The 18,346-nt window shown below is 40.9% G+C and overlaps 1 protein-coding gene across 1 annotated transcript in view; it reads left to right on the top strand.

Moving 5' to 3' along the window:
* DKK2 (dickkopf WNT signaling pathway inhibitor 2) overlaps positions 1-15,611 on the top strand; it is a 159,818-nt gene extending 144,207 nt beyond the window's left edge. The window contains exons 3-4 of the mRNA XM_073639664.1: positions 11,241-11,387; positions 14,062-15,611. Of these exons, the coding sequence (XP_073495765.1) occupies positions 11,241-11,387; positions 14,062-14,312 (398 nt within the window). The 3' untranslated portion in view covers positions 14,313-15,611. The remainder of the gene's footprint in view (positions 1-11,240; positions 11,388-14,061) is intronic.
* Positions 15,612-18,346: the final 2,735 nt, after the last annotated feature.

Genomic DNA, 18,346 nt, shown 5'->3' with positions numbered 1-18,346 from the left:
ATAACAAGTGAAGACTGAGAGGAGGGGGCATCTTTGCATGCAGTATGGACAGGGGATATCCTTGCACGCACAAAAGGGGGTTCTATTACACGCACAACAGCGGAAGAAGCTGTGGTGACATCCGCTGGCACTGGTCGTGGACCCTGGGGTTCGCCCCACAAAGTCGGGTGCTTTGCTGACATGTGCCTGATCATGCTGGTGGTGGTCAGGCTGATAGTTTTGTCACCCCTGCTGATGCTGGCATGGCAGGTGGTACAAATGGCCTTTTTGGAGTTATCAGCAGAGTCTTTAAAAAAATTCCAGACTCTGGAAGACCTACGGGTTGTACTGGCAACGTCCCTCATGTTGGTGTTACGGGGAACGGTTGCCCGCCTTCTGTGTGCGGCCACCACACTGCTTCTTCCTGCCTGTTGGGGTACTCTGCCTCCCTCCCCCTGTGTGCTGCTGGCCTCGCTCTGCGTGTCCTCCTGCCACGTTGGGTCAGTTATTAGATCATCCACCACCTCCTCCTCTTCCACTTGCGCACCACAATACTCCGCCTCACTTCGTGGCAATTGTGTCTCGTCATCGTCCACCTCTTGTGACAAATTGCCAGTGTCGGCTTCCTCTGGCCGTGGCTGTTCAAATATTTGGGCATCGCTACATGGGATCTCCTCTTCCACCACTTCAAGTGGAGAGGCGAGGGGCACAAATATGGAAATGGACCAGTGAACAGCTCTTCAGAGTGTCCAAGTGTGGGATCAATTGCTGTCTGACGACACTTGGCATGGTGGGAGGAAGGAGCATCAGGGTGAGGAGGATTATGCGGTCGAGACTCACGGCTACTAAAACTTGACCGTGTGGAAGACAGACCGGAGGTGGTGGTGCCCTGGTAACTGGAAGTATTATCTGCTATCCAATTAATAACCTGTTCACATTGATCAGTTCGCAATACTGGTGTTATAGTGTGCTTCCCTAGTAATTCGGTCAAGAAGTGGAAGCGAGAAGATGCGGCTGTTGGTTGTGGCACATTTTCACCTTGGCCACGGCCCCGTCCTCTACACGCACCATCACCAGAACGTCCAGTTCCACGTCCCTTGCCACGCGCCTTGCCCATTGTAAATGAAGTAAAATAGCTTACACTCGCACTATCAATGGAAAAAGGGTAAGAGAAAGGGGATTAGAACCGTGGAAGAGGAAAACCACAGTTCTAGTTATCTGGCCTACACCAGAGTCTTTTTAACAGATATATTTGTGTCTGAACACTGAGCGAGACAGTCAATTTTTTTATTTTTTACGGAAAAAAGGTGGATAATACAGAGATTTGAACCGTGGAACTGCAAAACCACAGTTCTAGTTATCTGGCCTACACAAGACTCTTTTAAACAGATATATTTGTGTCTCAACAGTCAGGGAGACACTATTACTGTTTTTTTTTATGGAAAAAATACCAAAAGCAGGATAATACAGAGATTTGAACCGTGGAACTGCAAAACCACAGTTCTAATTATCTGGCCTACACAAGACTCTTTTAAACAGATATATTTGTGTCTCAACAGTCAGGGAGACACTATTACTGTTTTTTTTTATGGAAAAATACCAAAAGCAGGATAATACAGAGATTTGAACCGTGGAACTGCAAAACCACAGTTCTAGTTATCTGGCCTACACCAGAATCTTTTTAACAGATATATTTGTGTCTGAACACTGAGTGAGACACTCAATTTTTTTATTTTTTATGGAAAAAAGGTGGATAATACAGAGATTTGAACCGTGGAACTGCAAAACCACAGTTCTAGTTATCTGGCCTACACAAGACTCTTTTAAACAGATATATTTGTGTCTGAACAGTCAGGGAGACACTATTACAGTTTTTTTTACGGGAAAAATGCCAAAAGCAGGATAATACAGAGATTTGAACCGTGGAACTGCAAAACCACAGTTCTAGTTATGTGGCCTACATCAGACTCTTTTAAAAAGATATATTTGTGTCTGAACAGTCAGGGAGACACTATTATTGTTTTTTTTACGGAAAAAATACCAAAAGCAGGATAATACAGAGATTTGAACCGTGGAACTGCAAAACCACAGTTCTAGTTATCTGGCCTACACCAGACTCTTTTAAACAGATATATTTGTATCTGAACAGTCAGGGAGACACTATTACTGTTTTTTTTTACGGAAAAAATGACAAAAGCAGGATAATACAGAGATTTGAACCGTGGAACTGCAAAACCACAGTTCTAGTTATCTGGCCTACACAAGAATCTTTTAAACAGATATATTTGTGTCTGAACAGTCAGGGAGACACTATTACTGTTTTTTTTAGGGAAAAAATGCCAAAAGCAGGATAATACAGAGATTTGAACCGTGGAACTGCAAAACCACAGTTCTAGTTATCTGGCCTACACCAGACTCTTTTAAACAGATATATTTGTGTCTGAGCATCCAGGGAGACACTATTACTGTTTTTTTTTACAGAAAATATGCCAAAAGCAGGAGAATACAGAGATTTGAACTGTGGAACTGCAAAACCACATTTCTAGTTATCTGGCCTACACCAGACTCTTTTAAATAGATATAGTGGAGTCTGAACAGTCACAGACACACTCAATTTTTTTTTTTGGGGGGGGGGGGAATACCAAAAGGTTAATAAGACGCATATTTGTACAGTCTGACTGAGGAAAAATAAATAAATACAGGATTTAGATGAAAAAAAAAAAGGATTTTTCCTGGCCCCTGAGACGGGGAATAAGTGTAGAAATTTGACCAGCAGGAGCACACAGGACTGTAATGCAGCGTTTGTTGGTATAACCACTGCGTCTCCTATACAGCGTGCCTGCCTGATATCTGGGATGGATATTAGTCCTGAGAAGGAATGTTTGTTTGATTTGGCAGGCTTTAGAGACCCTACACTAACTATTTCGGAGTATAAATCTCTCCCTAGCTCAGCAGCACTGACCCTACACTGGCTGATCCGGAGCGACTGTGTCCAAGATGGCGGCGCACAGTGTTAAATACTCGAGGTGACGCTGTGCGGCCAGCCAATCACTGTAATGCCCACAAACTACATGGCTGCAGCATTACAGTGACTGGCTGGCAATCCCTGCATGTTCATTGGCTCTGTAAAGAGCTCCAAACGTGCAGGGCAGAGACCCGAGCTCCCGCCCGAGTAACCCGGAAATGCTCGGTGCTCACCGAAAATCCCAAGTAGTGAGATGCTCGGGCGAGTACCGAGCAGTGTCGAGCATGCTCGCTCAACACTAGTGGTGACCATGGTGGCCATTTTGAAGTTGGCCATTTTGGATCCAACTTTATTTTTTTCAATGGGAAGAGGGTCATGTGACACATCAAACTTATTGAGAATTTCATAAGAAATACAATGGTGTGCTTGGTTTTAACGTAACTTTATTCTTTCATGACTTATTTACAAATTTATGACCACTTATAAAATGTGTTCAAAGTGCTGTCCATTGTGCTGGATTGTCAATGCAACCCTCTTCTCCCACTCTTGACACACTGATAGCAACACCGCAGAAGAAATGCTAGCACAGGCTTCCAGTATTCATTGTTTGAGATGCTACACATCTCGTATCTTCACAGCATAGACAATTGCCTTCAGATGACCACAAAGATAAAAGTCTAAGGGGGTCAGATCGGGAGACCTTGGTGGCCATTCAACTGGCCCACGACAACCAATCCACTTTCCAGGAAACTGTTCATATAGGAATGCTCGGACCTGACACCCATAATGTGGTGGTGCAACATCTTGTTAGAAAGAGAGAAAAAGAAAAAATCAGCTCATCCACCTAGAAGATCGCAGCACGGAACCAGCAGTGCAACCGGACATACATATGAAAAAGCAAAAACTCCAGCTGAGCAAATCTTCTAAAACCAATGTTATATTGGGTCATGGAAAAATATATAAAAAGTCCTTCCCAAGGTGGACTTTTTATATATTTTTCCATGACCCAATATAACATTGGTTTTAGAAGATTTGCTCAGCTGGAGTTTTTGCTTTTTCATCTTGTTAGAAAAACTCAGGGAAAGTGCCATCTTCAGTGCATAATGAGGTCAACAGATTATGATGTAGCAATTTCAGATATCCAGGGGCATTGAGGTTTCCATTAATGAAAAATGGCCCCAATATCTTAGTACCCCATATACCACACCATATCATCAATTTTTGTGTTCCAACAGTCTTGATGGGATCTATCCACTGTGGGTTAGTGTCAGACCAATAGCGGTGGTTTTGTTTGTTAACTTCACCATTCACAAAAAAGTTTGCCTCATCACTGAACATAATGTTCTGTGTAAACTGAGGGTTCTGTTCCAATTTTTGTTTTGCCCATTCTGCAAATTCAGTGCGCCGATCTCGGTCATTCTCATTGAGATGCTGCCTCAGCTGGATTTTGTAAGGGTGCCATTTGTGAGTAGCTAATATCCGCCGAAGGAATGTTCGACTGATGCCACTCTCCAGTGACATGCGGCGAGTGCTACGCTGTGGGCTCTTGCTCAATGAAGCTAGGACAGCCACTGATGTTTCTTCATTAGTGACAGTTTTCTTGCATCCACATTTTGGCAAATCCAACACTGAACCTGTTTCACGAAATTTGGCAAGTAGTTTGCTAACTGTAGCATGGGAGATGGGTGGTCTCGTAGGGTGTCTTGCATTGAAATCTGCTGCAATGACCCGGGTAGTGCGTTGATCAAGCATCAACACAATTTCTATCCGCTCCTCAAGTGTTAACCTATGTGACATGTCAATAGCTGTAAACAAAGAGAAACTTGTAAATAACTCATGAAAGAATAAAGTTACGGTAAAACCAAACACACCATTGTTTTTCTTAGGAAATTCTCAATACGTTTGATGTGTCACATTACCCTCTTCCCATTGAAAAAAATAAAGTTGGATCCAATCCAAAATGTCCGACTTCAAAATGGCCGCCATGGTCACCACCCATCTGGAAAAGTTTTCCCCCTTCCATATACTAATGTACCACAAACAGGAAGTTGATATCACCAAACATTCCGATTTTATTTAGGTGTATCCATATAAATGGCCCACCCTGCATATATATATAAATATATATATATATATATATATATATATATATATATATATGTATATATAGTACAGACCAAAAGTTTGGACACACCTTCTCATTTAAAAATTTTTCTGTATTTTAATGACTTTGAAAATTGTACATTCACACTGAAGGCATCAAAACTGTGAATTAACACATGTGGAATTATATACTTAACAAAAAAGTGTGAAACAACTGAAAATATGTCTTATATTCTAGGTTCTTCAAAGTAGCCACCTTTTGCTTTGATGACTGCTTTGCACACTCTTGGCATTCTCTTGATGAGCTTCAAGAGATAGTCACCGGAAATGGTTATCACTTCACTGGTGTGCCCTGTCAGGTTTAATAAGTGGGATTTCTTGCCTTAGAAATGAGGTTGGGACCATCAGTTGTGTTGTGCAGAAGTCATGTGGATACACAGCTGATAGTCCTACTGAATAGACTGTTAGAATTTGTATTATGGCAAGAAAAAAGCAGCTAAGTAAAGAAAAACGAGTGGCCATCATTACTTTAAGAAATGAAGGTCAGTCAGTCCGAAAAATTGGGCAAACTTTGAAAGTGTCCCCAAGTGCAGTTGCAAAAACCATCAAGCGCTACAAAGAAACTGGCTCACATGAGGACTGGCTCACATGAGGACCGCCCCAGGAAAGGAAGACCAAGAGTCACCTCTGCTTCTGAGGATAAGTTTATCCGAATCACCAGCCTCAGAAATTGCAGGTTAACAGCAGCTCAGATTAGAGACCAGGTCAATGCCACACAGAGTTCTATCAGCAGACACATCTGTAACATACCTGGCAGCGTGCTTGAATAGTGCACCATCTCCCACTATGCAAGATCGCATCTTAACCTTCAGTCCAGTTTGTAAGCCGTGCTCCTGTTCATACTGTGTGCATGCTCTGGTCTGACTGCTTAGGGCGGCGGCCCGGTTACTTCCTGTTTCTTATAGCTGCTGTGAGCACACTCCTAATGCATCCCCAGCCTATTGCTGTGAGTCACTGGATATTTAAACCCACTCCACCCTGTAGGAGATGCCTGAGCAACTCTTACCTTCAGAGGTCTCCTTGCCTCTGATGTGCCAGGTCCCGTTCTGTTTCTTGCCTGTCCGCCAACCTGGGGGCTGTATTCCCAGGCCTGTCTGAACTATCTCTTAGCCTGTTTGTCCACCTCTCTGGGGGCCGTATACCCAGACTTGCTCCTGTATCTTGTCGCAGTGTCAGTTCCTGTCTGAGCACTCTCCTAGCCTCTTTGTCCGCCTCTCTGGGGGCCGTATACCCAGACTCGCTCCTGTATCTTGTTGCAGTGTCAGTTCCTGTCTGAACACTCTCGTAGCCTGTTTGTCTATGTGTCCGTACCTTCCTTTTTCCTGCAGTCTCTGAACCTGCACCTAACTCATCCTCATTGTCTCTGTACTTCTGTTGTGAGTTTAGAGTCTACTCGGTATTTCATTGCAAGTACCCTGTGTGTATCTGGTTCTGCTTGTCCCTTCCTGTCTGTTCAGTGTGAACAGAGCCCTGTCCTCTCTGCTCTGCCTTGTTCACCGCTCTGGCAATTTCGATCTGCTCTGCCTTGCTCACCGCTCCGGAGGTACCTTCCTGCTCTGCCTTGTTCACCGCTCCGGCGGTTTCGCTCTGCTCTGCCTTGCTCACCGCTCCGGTGGTTCCTTCCTGCTCTGCCTTGTTCACCGCTCCGGCGGTTTCGCTCTGCTCTGCCTTGCTCACCGCTCCGGCGGTTCCTTCCTGCTCTGCCTTGTTCACCGCTCCGGCGGTTTCGCTCTGCTCTGCCTTGCTCACCGCTCCGGCGGTTCCTTCCTGCTCTGCCTTGCTCACCACTCCGGTGGCCCCTCTCTGCTCTGCCTTGCTCACCGCTCCGGTGGTTCCTCTCTGCTCTGCTTGTCTACCACATCTGCGGTTCTGTTCCTGAATCCCAGTCTGTACTGGACCCTATCCAGCCTGCGCTCCAACCTGCTAGTGCCTCCCTGTCGGCACTCCAGCCGTGCTAGCCAGTATCCCCCTGTCTACATACCAGCCATGCTCGCCAGTATCCTCCTGTCTGCACTCCAGCCGTGCCTGCCAATACCCACCTGTCTGTGTGCCAGCCTAACCTGCCTGTTCCTGTATTCCCTGGTGTGGGTCAACAGCCGTGTCCGGGGTCTGACCTGGAGTAGCACCTGATCCCTCTGCCCGGTTCCACCTTGGTGCACGGAGTCGTTTGAGCCGCCGTGCGACCTTGGTCGGATCGGGTTGATACTTAGTTACGCCCCTCCAGGCACTCCTCGGTTCATGGTACAGTGGGATCACTAATCACGCACACTCCAGCCAGTCCGGGCGTGTGCATAACAACATCTCTACAACAACTGTTAAGAGGAGACTTTGTGTAGCAGGCCTTCATGGTAAAATAGCTGCTAGGAAACCACTGCAAAGGACAGGCAACAAGCAGAAGAGACTTGTTTGGGCTAAAGAACACAAGGAATGGACATTAGACCAGTGGAAATCTGTGCTTTGGTCTGATGAGTCCAAATTTGAGATCTTTGGTTCCAACCACCGTGTCTTTGTGCAACGCAGAAAAGGTGAACGGATGGACTCTACATGCCTGGTTCCCATCGTGAAGCATGGAGGAGGAGGTGTGGGGGTGCTTTGCTGGTGACACTGTTGGGGATTTATTCAAAATTGAAGGCATACTGAGCCAGCATGGCTACCACAGCATCTTGCAGCGGCATGCTATTCCATCCGGTTTGCATTTAGTTGGATCAACTTTTATTTTTCAACAGGACAATGACCCCAAACACACCTCCAGGCTGTGTAAGGGCTATTTGACCATGAAGGAGAGTGATGGGGTGCTACGCCAGATGACCTGGCCTCCACAGTCACCAGACCTGAACCCAATCGAGATGGTTTGGGGTGAGCTGGACCGCAGAGTGAAGGCAAAAGGGCCAACAAGTGCTAAGTGTTAGAACCCTCCTGTTAGTTTTTTCTATTTTGCTGGTCACATGACTTTTTGCCTATATAATCCAGCTCCGCCCTCCTGGCCTTGCTGGACTTCAGTGTTACTTTTACTCTTTAGCTAGCCAGGTGCCTTGTACCTTACTCTGTAGTTTGCTTGGTCTTTTGACCACTAGTACTTTGTTTGTTTGTCTTTACTCTGCTACAATTTCTGCTAGGAGGTGTCCAGTTATATCCCAGTCCTTAGTTCTTGTAGGGACCCCTCCCTTATATCTATAGGTCTGCGTTCAGACTAGCCGAGGACTTAGGCGGGTCTGTTCACAACGAACAGGTCCCCCGCTGCATCGTAGGGAATCAGCTTAGTCCTATTGTAGGGACAGTTCTCCTATCTTTCCTTAGTGTTTGTAGCAGTTCATAACACTAAGCATCTCTGGGAACTCCTTCAAGATTGTTGGAAGACCATTTCCGGTGACTACCTCTTGAAGCTCATCAAGAGAATGCCAAGAGTGTGCAAAGCAGTCATCAAAGCAAAAGGTGGCTACTTTGAAGAACCTAGAATATAAGACATATTTTCAGTTGTTCCACACTTTTTTGTTAAGTATATAATTCCACATGTGTTAATTCATAGTTTTGATGCCTTCAGTGTGAATGTACAATTTTCATAGTCAAGAAAGTACAGAAAAATCTTTAAGTGAGAAGGTGTGTCCAAACTTTTGGTCTGTACTGTATATATATATATATATATATATATATATATATATATATATACACAGTATATGTATATATATATATATTTATCCAGAAAAACAGCAGCACCTAAATGGGTGCAAATCTCTCCCAAGGAAGCAACCAAAGCTTTCTATCAAAGACTTAAAAATCCAAAAAAAGAGGCAACACATTCAACATAGTGAAAAAGTGATGATCCTCCATTGACCAACACCAGTCTTACTACTTGAGAAAGGCTCCATAGAGAGAGCTGAAATGTAGCTGGTGTTGGTGAATAAAGGATGTGCTCCCTCCTTTCCTGATATATACACAATATTTGTTTTTCTTAAGCACTCTTTAGGTTACTTCTCTTACACAGAAAAACACTTCACAAAAATTATTCTGTTTTGTTGGTTGCCATATTCTTAGACTCATACCTTTTTTATTTTTCTGCAGGCAGAGCTGTTTTAGGGCTTGTTTTTTATGGGACAAACTGTTATTTTCACTGGTATAATTTTGGGGTACTACATATTCATCACCTTTAATTCCATCTTTTTGTTCCAAGGATGAATAAAAAACAATAAATGTGGAATTATTTTTCATTGATACTTTTTTTTACCGGGTTCACCTTGCAATATAAAGAAATATACAGTATATACTCTATATACACTTATACATACAGTATATATTTAAATATATGGAAATGTGTATAATATATATTAATATATATATTGTCCTAGAAATTTTCATAGATTTTATAATTTCCATGGAAATGTATTTTATTTTCATAGTTTATCAGATGACTTTATTTTCCATTACCTTCTGATTTGATTGGAATTTTTTAAAGGTTATAATTTTTTTAAAGGTATAATCAGTGGATGAAAAATTGCGGTAAACTGATGTTGATTTGTGATTAGCTATTCAATCAGTTTAGTAGCAAGAATGCTTTAATAATGAAATTTCTAAGTGACCCACCGCAGTCTCCACTCTTCCTACGTGTCTAAATGCAGTAGGTTCGCTCCTTTATGTTTCACAAACTACACTAATGATTTCTAATAAAACAAAATGTTTGGTGTGAAAATCTGGGTCTATTTGTACAATCATATTTTACAGTGAGAGAAAGAAATGTGGTAAATTGTAACAATGTAATAGAAAATAACAACAAGCATACAGTGAAAGTAATGAAAAACTGATGCGATGTCTGAAATATTCTAAAATATATCCATATGTTTTTTCAAATGAAGGAACATTTGAAGACATCTTAGTGTTTCATGAGTAAAAGAAGTGCCTATTAATTTTAACTATTTGCCTGGGTGGTCACCGTTCTCTTGCCATTAAGCATGTAACAATGCAGCTTTCTATACATCTTTTGCAAAGAATTGAGCTTTTGAATTGGGATGATTGTAGGGAAATTGTGGGTTTTTATTAAACGTAAAAGCTTTGAAAAAGAAAATCTGTGCGTAATTCTTTTACCTCTTCTGGAAACAGATACCTCTCTTGTTACGCTGTTCGTCCAATTTACTCCACACATTTCTTCTCTTCTTTCAAAGTATTTATTTTTACTAACTTTTAGTTTTATCAGATGTATACTTTGAGCTTACCCAAAATTTTATAAAATCCTGTCTTCTTCTTGTGTGTTACCTCTCTTTTATTTTATGATTTTCTATCATATCTCCTTATTTTATTGAAAAAAAACAAGACTAAACAAAATGAGCATATACGCTCTAGTAAGTAAATAGTAATAGTGCATGTAAATAGCATTGGGTATTTCCTTATTTTATTGCCATAAAGCCTTTTACCTTGTCTTGCTTTTTAACTAAAGATCACCAAAAATCTTATCACTAAATTTTTGCATAAATGCTTAGTAAATGTCTGTTCAAAGGAAACAAAACTATAAAATTATGTAAAAATATTAAGATTTGAGAGTCCTCAGTGGTTGATACCTTTCAATGGCTGACTGAAAAGATGGTAACAGGTTGCAAGGTTTCGAGGCTACTCAGGCCTCTTCATCAGGCTTGTATAACACAAAATCTGAAGAGTCACATATTTATACACAATAGCACACAGAAATAATGCAATAGATGAGACTAATGCAACCGAATTGATAGAAAAATCTTAATATTTTTCTATCTACTGGCTAACACGGAACAGAAATATATATTTTCCATGTAGAAATTAAGGACAATCGATGTAAACAGCTAAACTTGCAAAAGTATTCAACCTGAAAGGTCCACAGCAGAAAAGACTGTAGTAGTATGTCCTGTTTAGGGCATATCTGTAGAATTTCACCAGGTATACTATATGTGATACCTTATCTGCTTCTGCCCATTCTCTTTAGGTATCCCAAACTACAAAATTAAAGGTAGTAAGACCAGTATAGGAACAGAAATGATGCAGATTGTGCAGATTATCACATATGGATGGTCATTTTTACTATTTTATTGATATAGCTGAGCACAGACATTACTTTTATTGATATACTGATTGTATATTGACAACTTAAAATCTAGATAATTATATTTTTCAACAGGTATATGTATCCCCGTGGCTGAAACTATCCTAACACCTCATATTCCTGAACTTGAAGGACGCCCAAAGAAGAACAGTCACATGTCTAACAAGGATTTGGGTTGGCAGAATATTGGAAGACATCATTCCAAAATGCCGCATATAAAAGGTGAGTCTAGATAAATTCAAATTTCTGTGCTTAAATGGAGTCATCTTGTGAACAAAGTACATTTTAATTAATACATCTTAGAATAAAAATAAGTTCCACAATTGAATGTGTTAAAGCACAACTCCTGCATTTTTTTTTATTTCACCGCTGGAGTGGTGCTTTGAATGTAATTCCCCTGTCTTGTACTCACCTGCCGCCACCTTCATCCTTTTCCAGCATTGTTCCCGTCGGTCTCCTGCGAAATGTGACCAATCGGTAGCTCCATGGTTTCATGGAGCGGGCCGGATGTCTCTTTTCAATACATCACTATGAGAGCCTTGTTCTGGCTCTCATAGACTTGCATGATGATGTAACTTCTGATTTCCTGCCAGTCAGAAGTTTCGGGCACAAGATGATGCCACGGGACCGGAGAAGTGTCTGGAAAAGGAGAAGCCGCCGGACGGTGAGTATAAGAATGGGGCAGGGGGCTTACATTTAAAGTTTCACTCCAGCGCTGAAAAAGAAAACCACTGGAGTGGTGCTTTAAAAAAATGTTCCTGTCCCAAGATAATCTTATAAATGTAACCCTGTGTAATAGCTGTGTCTGACCGTGCATGAATGTGGCTGGGTGTATCACAGCTCCTGGGCAGGAGAGGAAGAAATAGAGTATACAGAGGTTTCAGCAGGGAATCACAGTTGATTCTTTCTGTGAGGTAAAACAAGTTTTTAAACAGGCAGTGAAATGTTTCCCTCACAGAAAGCAGCATCTGTGATCTCATGCTGTGCTATCTGTATAGTCTTTTGTTTCCGCTCCTTCCCGGGAGCTGTGGTATGATCAGACCGTGTTCCTGCACCATCAGACACAGTCATTACGCAGTAAATAATAGGGGCACATTTATACGATTATCTCAGAACAGGAATATTATCCAATTATTAAACTTATTTTGTATCCCAAGATCTATTGATTAAAGTGTACTTTAAAGTTAAAACAGAACTGTACTTTAAACAAACTTTGCATAAACAATTATTACAGGTGATTATAAGAAACTTTGTGATGTATCTTATCAGTGAAATTAGCTTCCTTCCCTACTTATCAGACACTTCTCCCCCCCTCCAAGCCAAATTCCTGAAGTCATTATCCATTGTGTTATTGTAAAAAAAAGCAGCTCAAATCCATCTTGCTCAGAGGAGTTATGTGACAAAGTCCATTATCCTCTTTGGAGGGAAGGGAACAGATGAGGCAAACAGAAAAATATCATGCAGAGCTCTGTAACAAGTGTTTTACCTCACATTTCTGTTAATTCAGATCAAGACAGTTGAGTTCTGCTCTATAATGTCCCCCATGTTGCTGCAACTTGTCTCTTTGAGCTCAAAAGTGAATAAAGATCGAGCTTTTCCCTCTCTGTGCTGCCTATAGGAGAAATCACTACAGCTCATCTTCCCTCAGCTCCCAGAGTTACAGATAGAGCATGCAGAGAGGAAAACTGGTGAGAATGCAAGATATAAGTGACATAAAGGCCAGAAATTGTATTATTCCTCATGTCTTATAAGACAGATTATTTTGAAAAGTTACTTGACAGCACAGTTACCCTTTAATTTAAAACAATGTGATTAAAGGGAATCTGTCAGTAGGATCAACCCCCCTAAGCCGTCTATATGGGCATGCAGATTATAGAAAGCTGAATAACATGCTATCTTGATATCTGGTATCCAATGTTTTATTCCAGAGAAATCCACATTTTTTTTACATGTAAATGAGTTTTTAAGAGCTATGGGATGGACATTGATCTGCATGAGAATCTGCCTCCAGAGCTTATTTTTCATGAAGAGGGTGTTACCAGTGTAATATGTAATGGCCGCTCTCTGCTCTCCTGATCCCACTGCAGAGCTGTGTTTCAGTTTCCATCTCACGAACAGACAGTGGTGTAATACAGCACAGTTGTGAGACCTGCTGCATATGTGTTTGTAGACAGAGCTCAGTTCTACAGTTCTGTGTTATTAACATGTCTCACACTGGTAACTCTCCCTTTCGTTTATAATAAGCTCTGGATGCAGATTCTCATGCAGATCAGTGTCTGGCCCATAGTCCTGAACAACTCATTTACACCATTGGCATCACAGAAAAAGTGAATGTGTCATATGAACAATACTATTATTAAATTTCTTTATTTTTAGATCTGATTTGGAGATCTAGACCTACAAATAATGTTCTTTGTGGCACTGAAATAAGAGTTGATAATACTACTACTCTTTGAATCTTTACTCCTGTTATTTGGAACTTTACATTTGTGTCACTAAGTTCCACCTTTGTATAACCTTTCCCCACACTGTAAAAAAACTGATGACAGAAGGGATCCAATATTGCATGGTCTATCGACATCCATTCTTGCCTGGTGTTATGGTTAAGGTAGAAGGAGAGGCGCACACTTGCTGGGTTGTATCTGCAGCTCCCATAGAAGATAGTGAAGAGATTTGTGTATAGAAAAAAGGACTTCTGTTGTATGAATAGGTGTGATTTCCTTCCAGAAGGAAACATGCAGTTATCATGAGGATAGGCCAGAAATGTCTAAGAAAAGACTCTTTAATGTTTACTTTATTCCGGCTGTTAATGAAGGAATAACTGCGTAATGTTACTGGGCACTTTAAATGGATCTATAATAAAATTGTAATTAACTTCTTTCTTAAATCTTGGCAGGACATGAAGGAGATCCTTGTCTGCGGTCAACTGATTGTATTGAAGGCTTTTGCTGTGCTCGACATTTCTGGACCAAAATTTGTAAACCCGTATTACGTCAAGGGGAAGTTTGCACAAAACTAAGAAAAAAGGGCTCTCATGGCTTGGAGATATTTCAGAGATGTGACTGTGCTAAAGGCCTGTCTTGTAAAGTATGGAAAGACGCCACATATTCTTCCAAATCGAGACTACACATTTGCCAAAAAATATAAGTATTCAGCAAAGAGCTGCTGTTCGAAAAGACTGTGAGTTTACCGGTGGTACAAGAGGGGGGCGTTCTTTAGAATCATCGGTACTGGAGAACAGAAAACTCTGACCTGAAAGGAAATCTATATATTTGAACTGAAGCTATCGGAGCTTATCTGTGTAAATAAACCTTTAGAGACAGTGACATTGCTTTTAAAAAAAAATGACATTTACTATTGTAACAGTGCATGCCCACTGATTTTACAAAATGTATGAAATTTATTTACGTAGGAATAATCGTTATTTGTGTATCCTGTCAAAATGCTATAACAGAATCCAAACATATTTCTTGAGTTTCCTGTGCTTTGGCATAGAGTTTTTTTCCATAAAAAGCAATGCAGAGCATATCCAGGGAATACAGCTATAGCAATTTCTTATGATGATCAATCACGCCAGGTCAGAATTACACCATATCCTGTTCTTTGTCAGAATGTTTTTCAGAACACAGAAATTTGGCTCGACCAATTACTGGCAACTTCCATATACATCTGAGAGCTCAATTATGAATACCAGATCTATGAAGTTTAGAGATTGCTCCAACTTTGCAGAGGAGATCAGTATTATTAAATTAGAGCAATTAGGAAGGACACATGCCTGCTTAACACAAAAGTCCATTGCAATGGTTAGTGTCCATGTGTCTGCTGTCCGATATAAAATACTACAGTGATTCCTTGCGGCTTACATAAATTAACATTATGAGAACATGGAATTAAAATGTCTATAAGGCAACACATTATAATTTAAAAGCAATGATGATTCCGCTATAGTGTGAAGGTTGTTACTGAATGATAGGAAAAGCAGAAATTCAATTTATCACCAAATTCTCTTCCTGTATAATAAATGACTTTGCTACGTTTTGCAATTATTTATACCTCTCTTCAGTTTTTGATCATTGGCTTTAAATCAGAATAAAATATTCATGTGTTTATTGCATTCCATTGTGTCCCATTGTATTAAGCAACTAGAAGAACATTCATTATCAAAAACCATGCATGATTGAGGTGTTAGGATCTCTCAACAGGAGATATCATTTAATGTCAGATATTGTGTGATACATGACAGCTCTTCTGAGTTCTGTTTTAGCAAATACTTGAGTACCCCATAAAACAGTTATTTTGGATAGAAAAAAATAGAAATAAGTCCGCTCACCTTAAGACGTGTGGAGTGTGTGCAATCCCGCAAGGATCCAGTCAGAACAGCTGTGATGAGGACTAGGAAAAAATACAAAACGATCCAGTGGGAACTGCTAAAAAGTTAGCAAAACTTGGCATTAGTGCACAAAAAGAGTTACGACCTACGCGTTTCGACATTAGTCTTAATCATGGTCTAAGACTAACGTCAAAACGCGTAGGTCGTAACTCTTATTGTGCACTACTGCCAACATATGGTGGAGTATTATGTTTTAAAGGCTAAATAAAACTTAAGTTTGACTAACTTTTTAGCAGTTCCCGCTGGATCGTTTTGTATTTTTTCCTAGTTATTTTGGATAATCTTTTCTATGATCTCTACATTTCTCCTATCCTCTGTTATTTCGCCTGGAAATGTATAAATAAATTGACCACTGAGTTTTTACCTTTTCTCTTATGAATAGTCCATTCCCTAAATGGTTTGGCATTGTCCTATCAGAGCTGAAAGTGTCGGTCTCTGTAGGAACAATAAATACTCCATAAAATATAACATAATTATATACTACAAAATTTCAATTGATTGCCAATCTAATTCAGATTATAAAGACTTGGGAGTGATGTTGAAAATGGTATAATCTATAACTGGTGCACAGACTACAGATTTATAAATTATGAAGAGTAGCATTTAAATGGTCACTGTCGTTTCAACAAACTTTGCATAAATCAATAGTACATGCGAATATAAAAAATATATTTGTAATATATTGTATAATATATTGTAATATACTTTATTAGAGACATGTTATTCTTTCACTTTTGAGTCACTTTTTACCCATCCCCTGCATCCTAAACCATTCATCTTTGCTATCCACCCCATATCTGTCTTGGTCAAAACAAAGTGGCGTGGTAGCGAAGTGTGGTGTCAGACAACAGAGGTAGATAGAGAGGGGGAGGAGGAGTGAGAAGCACACAGCACAGTGAAAGAGGTTCAAAAACAGGCAGCTCCTGCTTGAAACAACTGTTTAGCTTGCTCCAGAGCTGGATTCACAGTCACACAGGCTAGTACTGCAGTAAAATGTCTTCCATCCTGCTATTTCTGCTTCTGTCTTGTGTGCTACAAAAAAAGAAATTATCTGCTTCTGTGTGCTGTGTATGAAAGACATCAGAGCAGCTAGTCTCCACCTATCAGCCCAGATAACTGAATACTACAGTCATGGCCAAAAGTATTGAGAATGAGACAAATAGTAATTTTTCCAAAGTTTACTGCTTCATTTTTTTGTAATGGCAATTTGCATATACTCCTGAATGTCAAAGAGTGATCAGCTTAACAGCAATTACTGTACTTGCAAAGTCAATATTTGCCCAGAAAATGAACTTTAACCCCCAAAACATATTTCAACATCATTGCAGGGCCTGCCTTAAAAGGAGCAGCTAACATTGTTTTAGTGATTGATCCATTAACACAGGTGTGGGTGTTGGTGAGGACAGGGCTGGCGATCAATCAGTCATGATTAAGTAAGAATGACATCACTGGACACTTTAAAAGGAGGCTGGTTCTTGGTATCATTGTTTCTCTTCAGTTAACCATGGTTATCTCTAAAGAAACACGTGCAGCCATCATTGCACTGCACAAAAATGGCCTAAAAGGGAAGAGTATCGCAGCTACAAAGATTGCACCTCAGTCAACAATCTATCGCATCATCAAGAACTTCAAGGAGAGAGCTTCCATTGTTGTCAAAAAGGCTCCAGGGCGCCCAAGAAAGACCAGCAAGCGCCAGGACCGTATCTTAAAACTGTTTCAGCTGCGGGATATGACTACCAGCAGTGCCGAGCTTGCTCAGGAATGGCAGCAGGCTGGTGTGAGTGCTTCTGCACGCACTGTGAGGCGGAGACTCTTTGAGCAAGGGCTGGTTTCAAGGAGGGCAGCAAAGAAGCCACTCTCCAGAAAAAACATCAGGGACCGACTGATATTCTGCAAAAGGTACAGGGAGTGGACTGCTGAGGACTGGGGCAAAGTCATTTTCTCTGATGAATCCCCTTTTCGATTGTTTGGGACATCTGGAAAACAGCTTATTCGGAGAAGAAGAGGTGAGCGCTACCACCAGTCTTGTCTCATGCCAACTGTAAAGCATCCTGAAACCATTCATGTGTGGGGTTGCTTCTCAGCCAAGGGAATCGGCTCACTCACAGTCTTGCCTAAAAACACAGCCATGAATAAAGAATGGTACCAAAATGTCCTCCAAGAGCAACTTCTCCCAACAGTCCAAGAGCAGTTTGGCGCCCAACAATGCCTTTTCCAGCATGATGGAGCACCTTGCCATAAAGCAAAGGTGATAACTAAATGGCTCATGGAACAAAACATAGAGATTTTGGGTCCATGGCCTGGAAACTCCCCAGATCTTAATCCCATTGAGAACTTGTTGTCAATCATCAAGAGACGGGTGGACAAACAAAAACCAACAAATTCTGGCAAAATGCAAGCATTGATTATGCAAGAATGGACTGCTATCAGTCAGGATTTGGTCCAAAAGTTGATTGAGAGCATGCCAGGGAGAATTACAGAGGTCTTGAAGAAGAAGGGGCAACACTGCAAATATTGACTTGCTGCATTAACTCATTCTAACTGTCAATATAACCTATTGGTACTCATAATATGATTGCAATTATATTTCTGTATGTGATATAAACATCAGACAAACACTAATAAAAACCAGAGGCCAGCAGATCATGTGAAAATATAATTTTGGTGTCATTCTCAAAACTTTTGGCCATGACTGTAGAGATAATGGCCTCAGAGGGGAAAATTGGTGAATGTTCACACATGATTGCTCATTCTGAAAATTACTTAAAATGACAGAAATGCTTTAACTTAG

The sequence above is a fragment of the Phyllobates terribilis genome, unplaced genomic scaffold (genome assembly GCF_046119375.1).
Source record: "Phyllobates terribilis strain yellow unplaced genomic scaffold, ASM4611937v1 Scaffold_1__5_contigs__length_1240528914, whole genome shotgun sequence".
Taxonomy (NCBI): domain Eukaryota; kingdom Metazoa; phylum Chordata; class Amphibia; order Anura; family Dendrobatidae; genus Phyllobates; species Phyllobates terribilis.
Note: the sequence above shows the minus strand (reverse complement) of the source record. Positions and strands in the feature narration are given on the sequence as shown.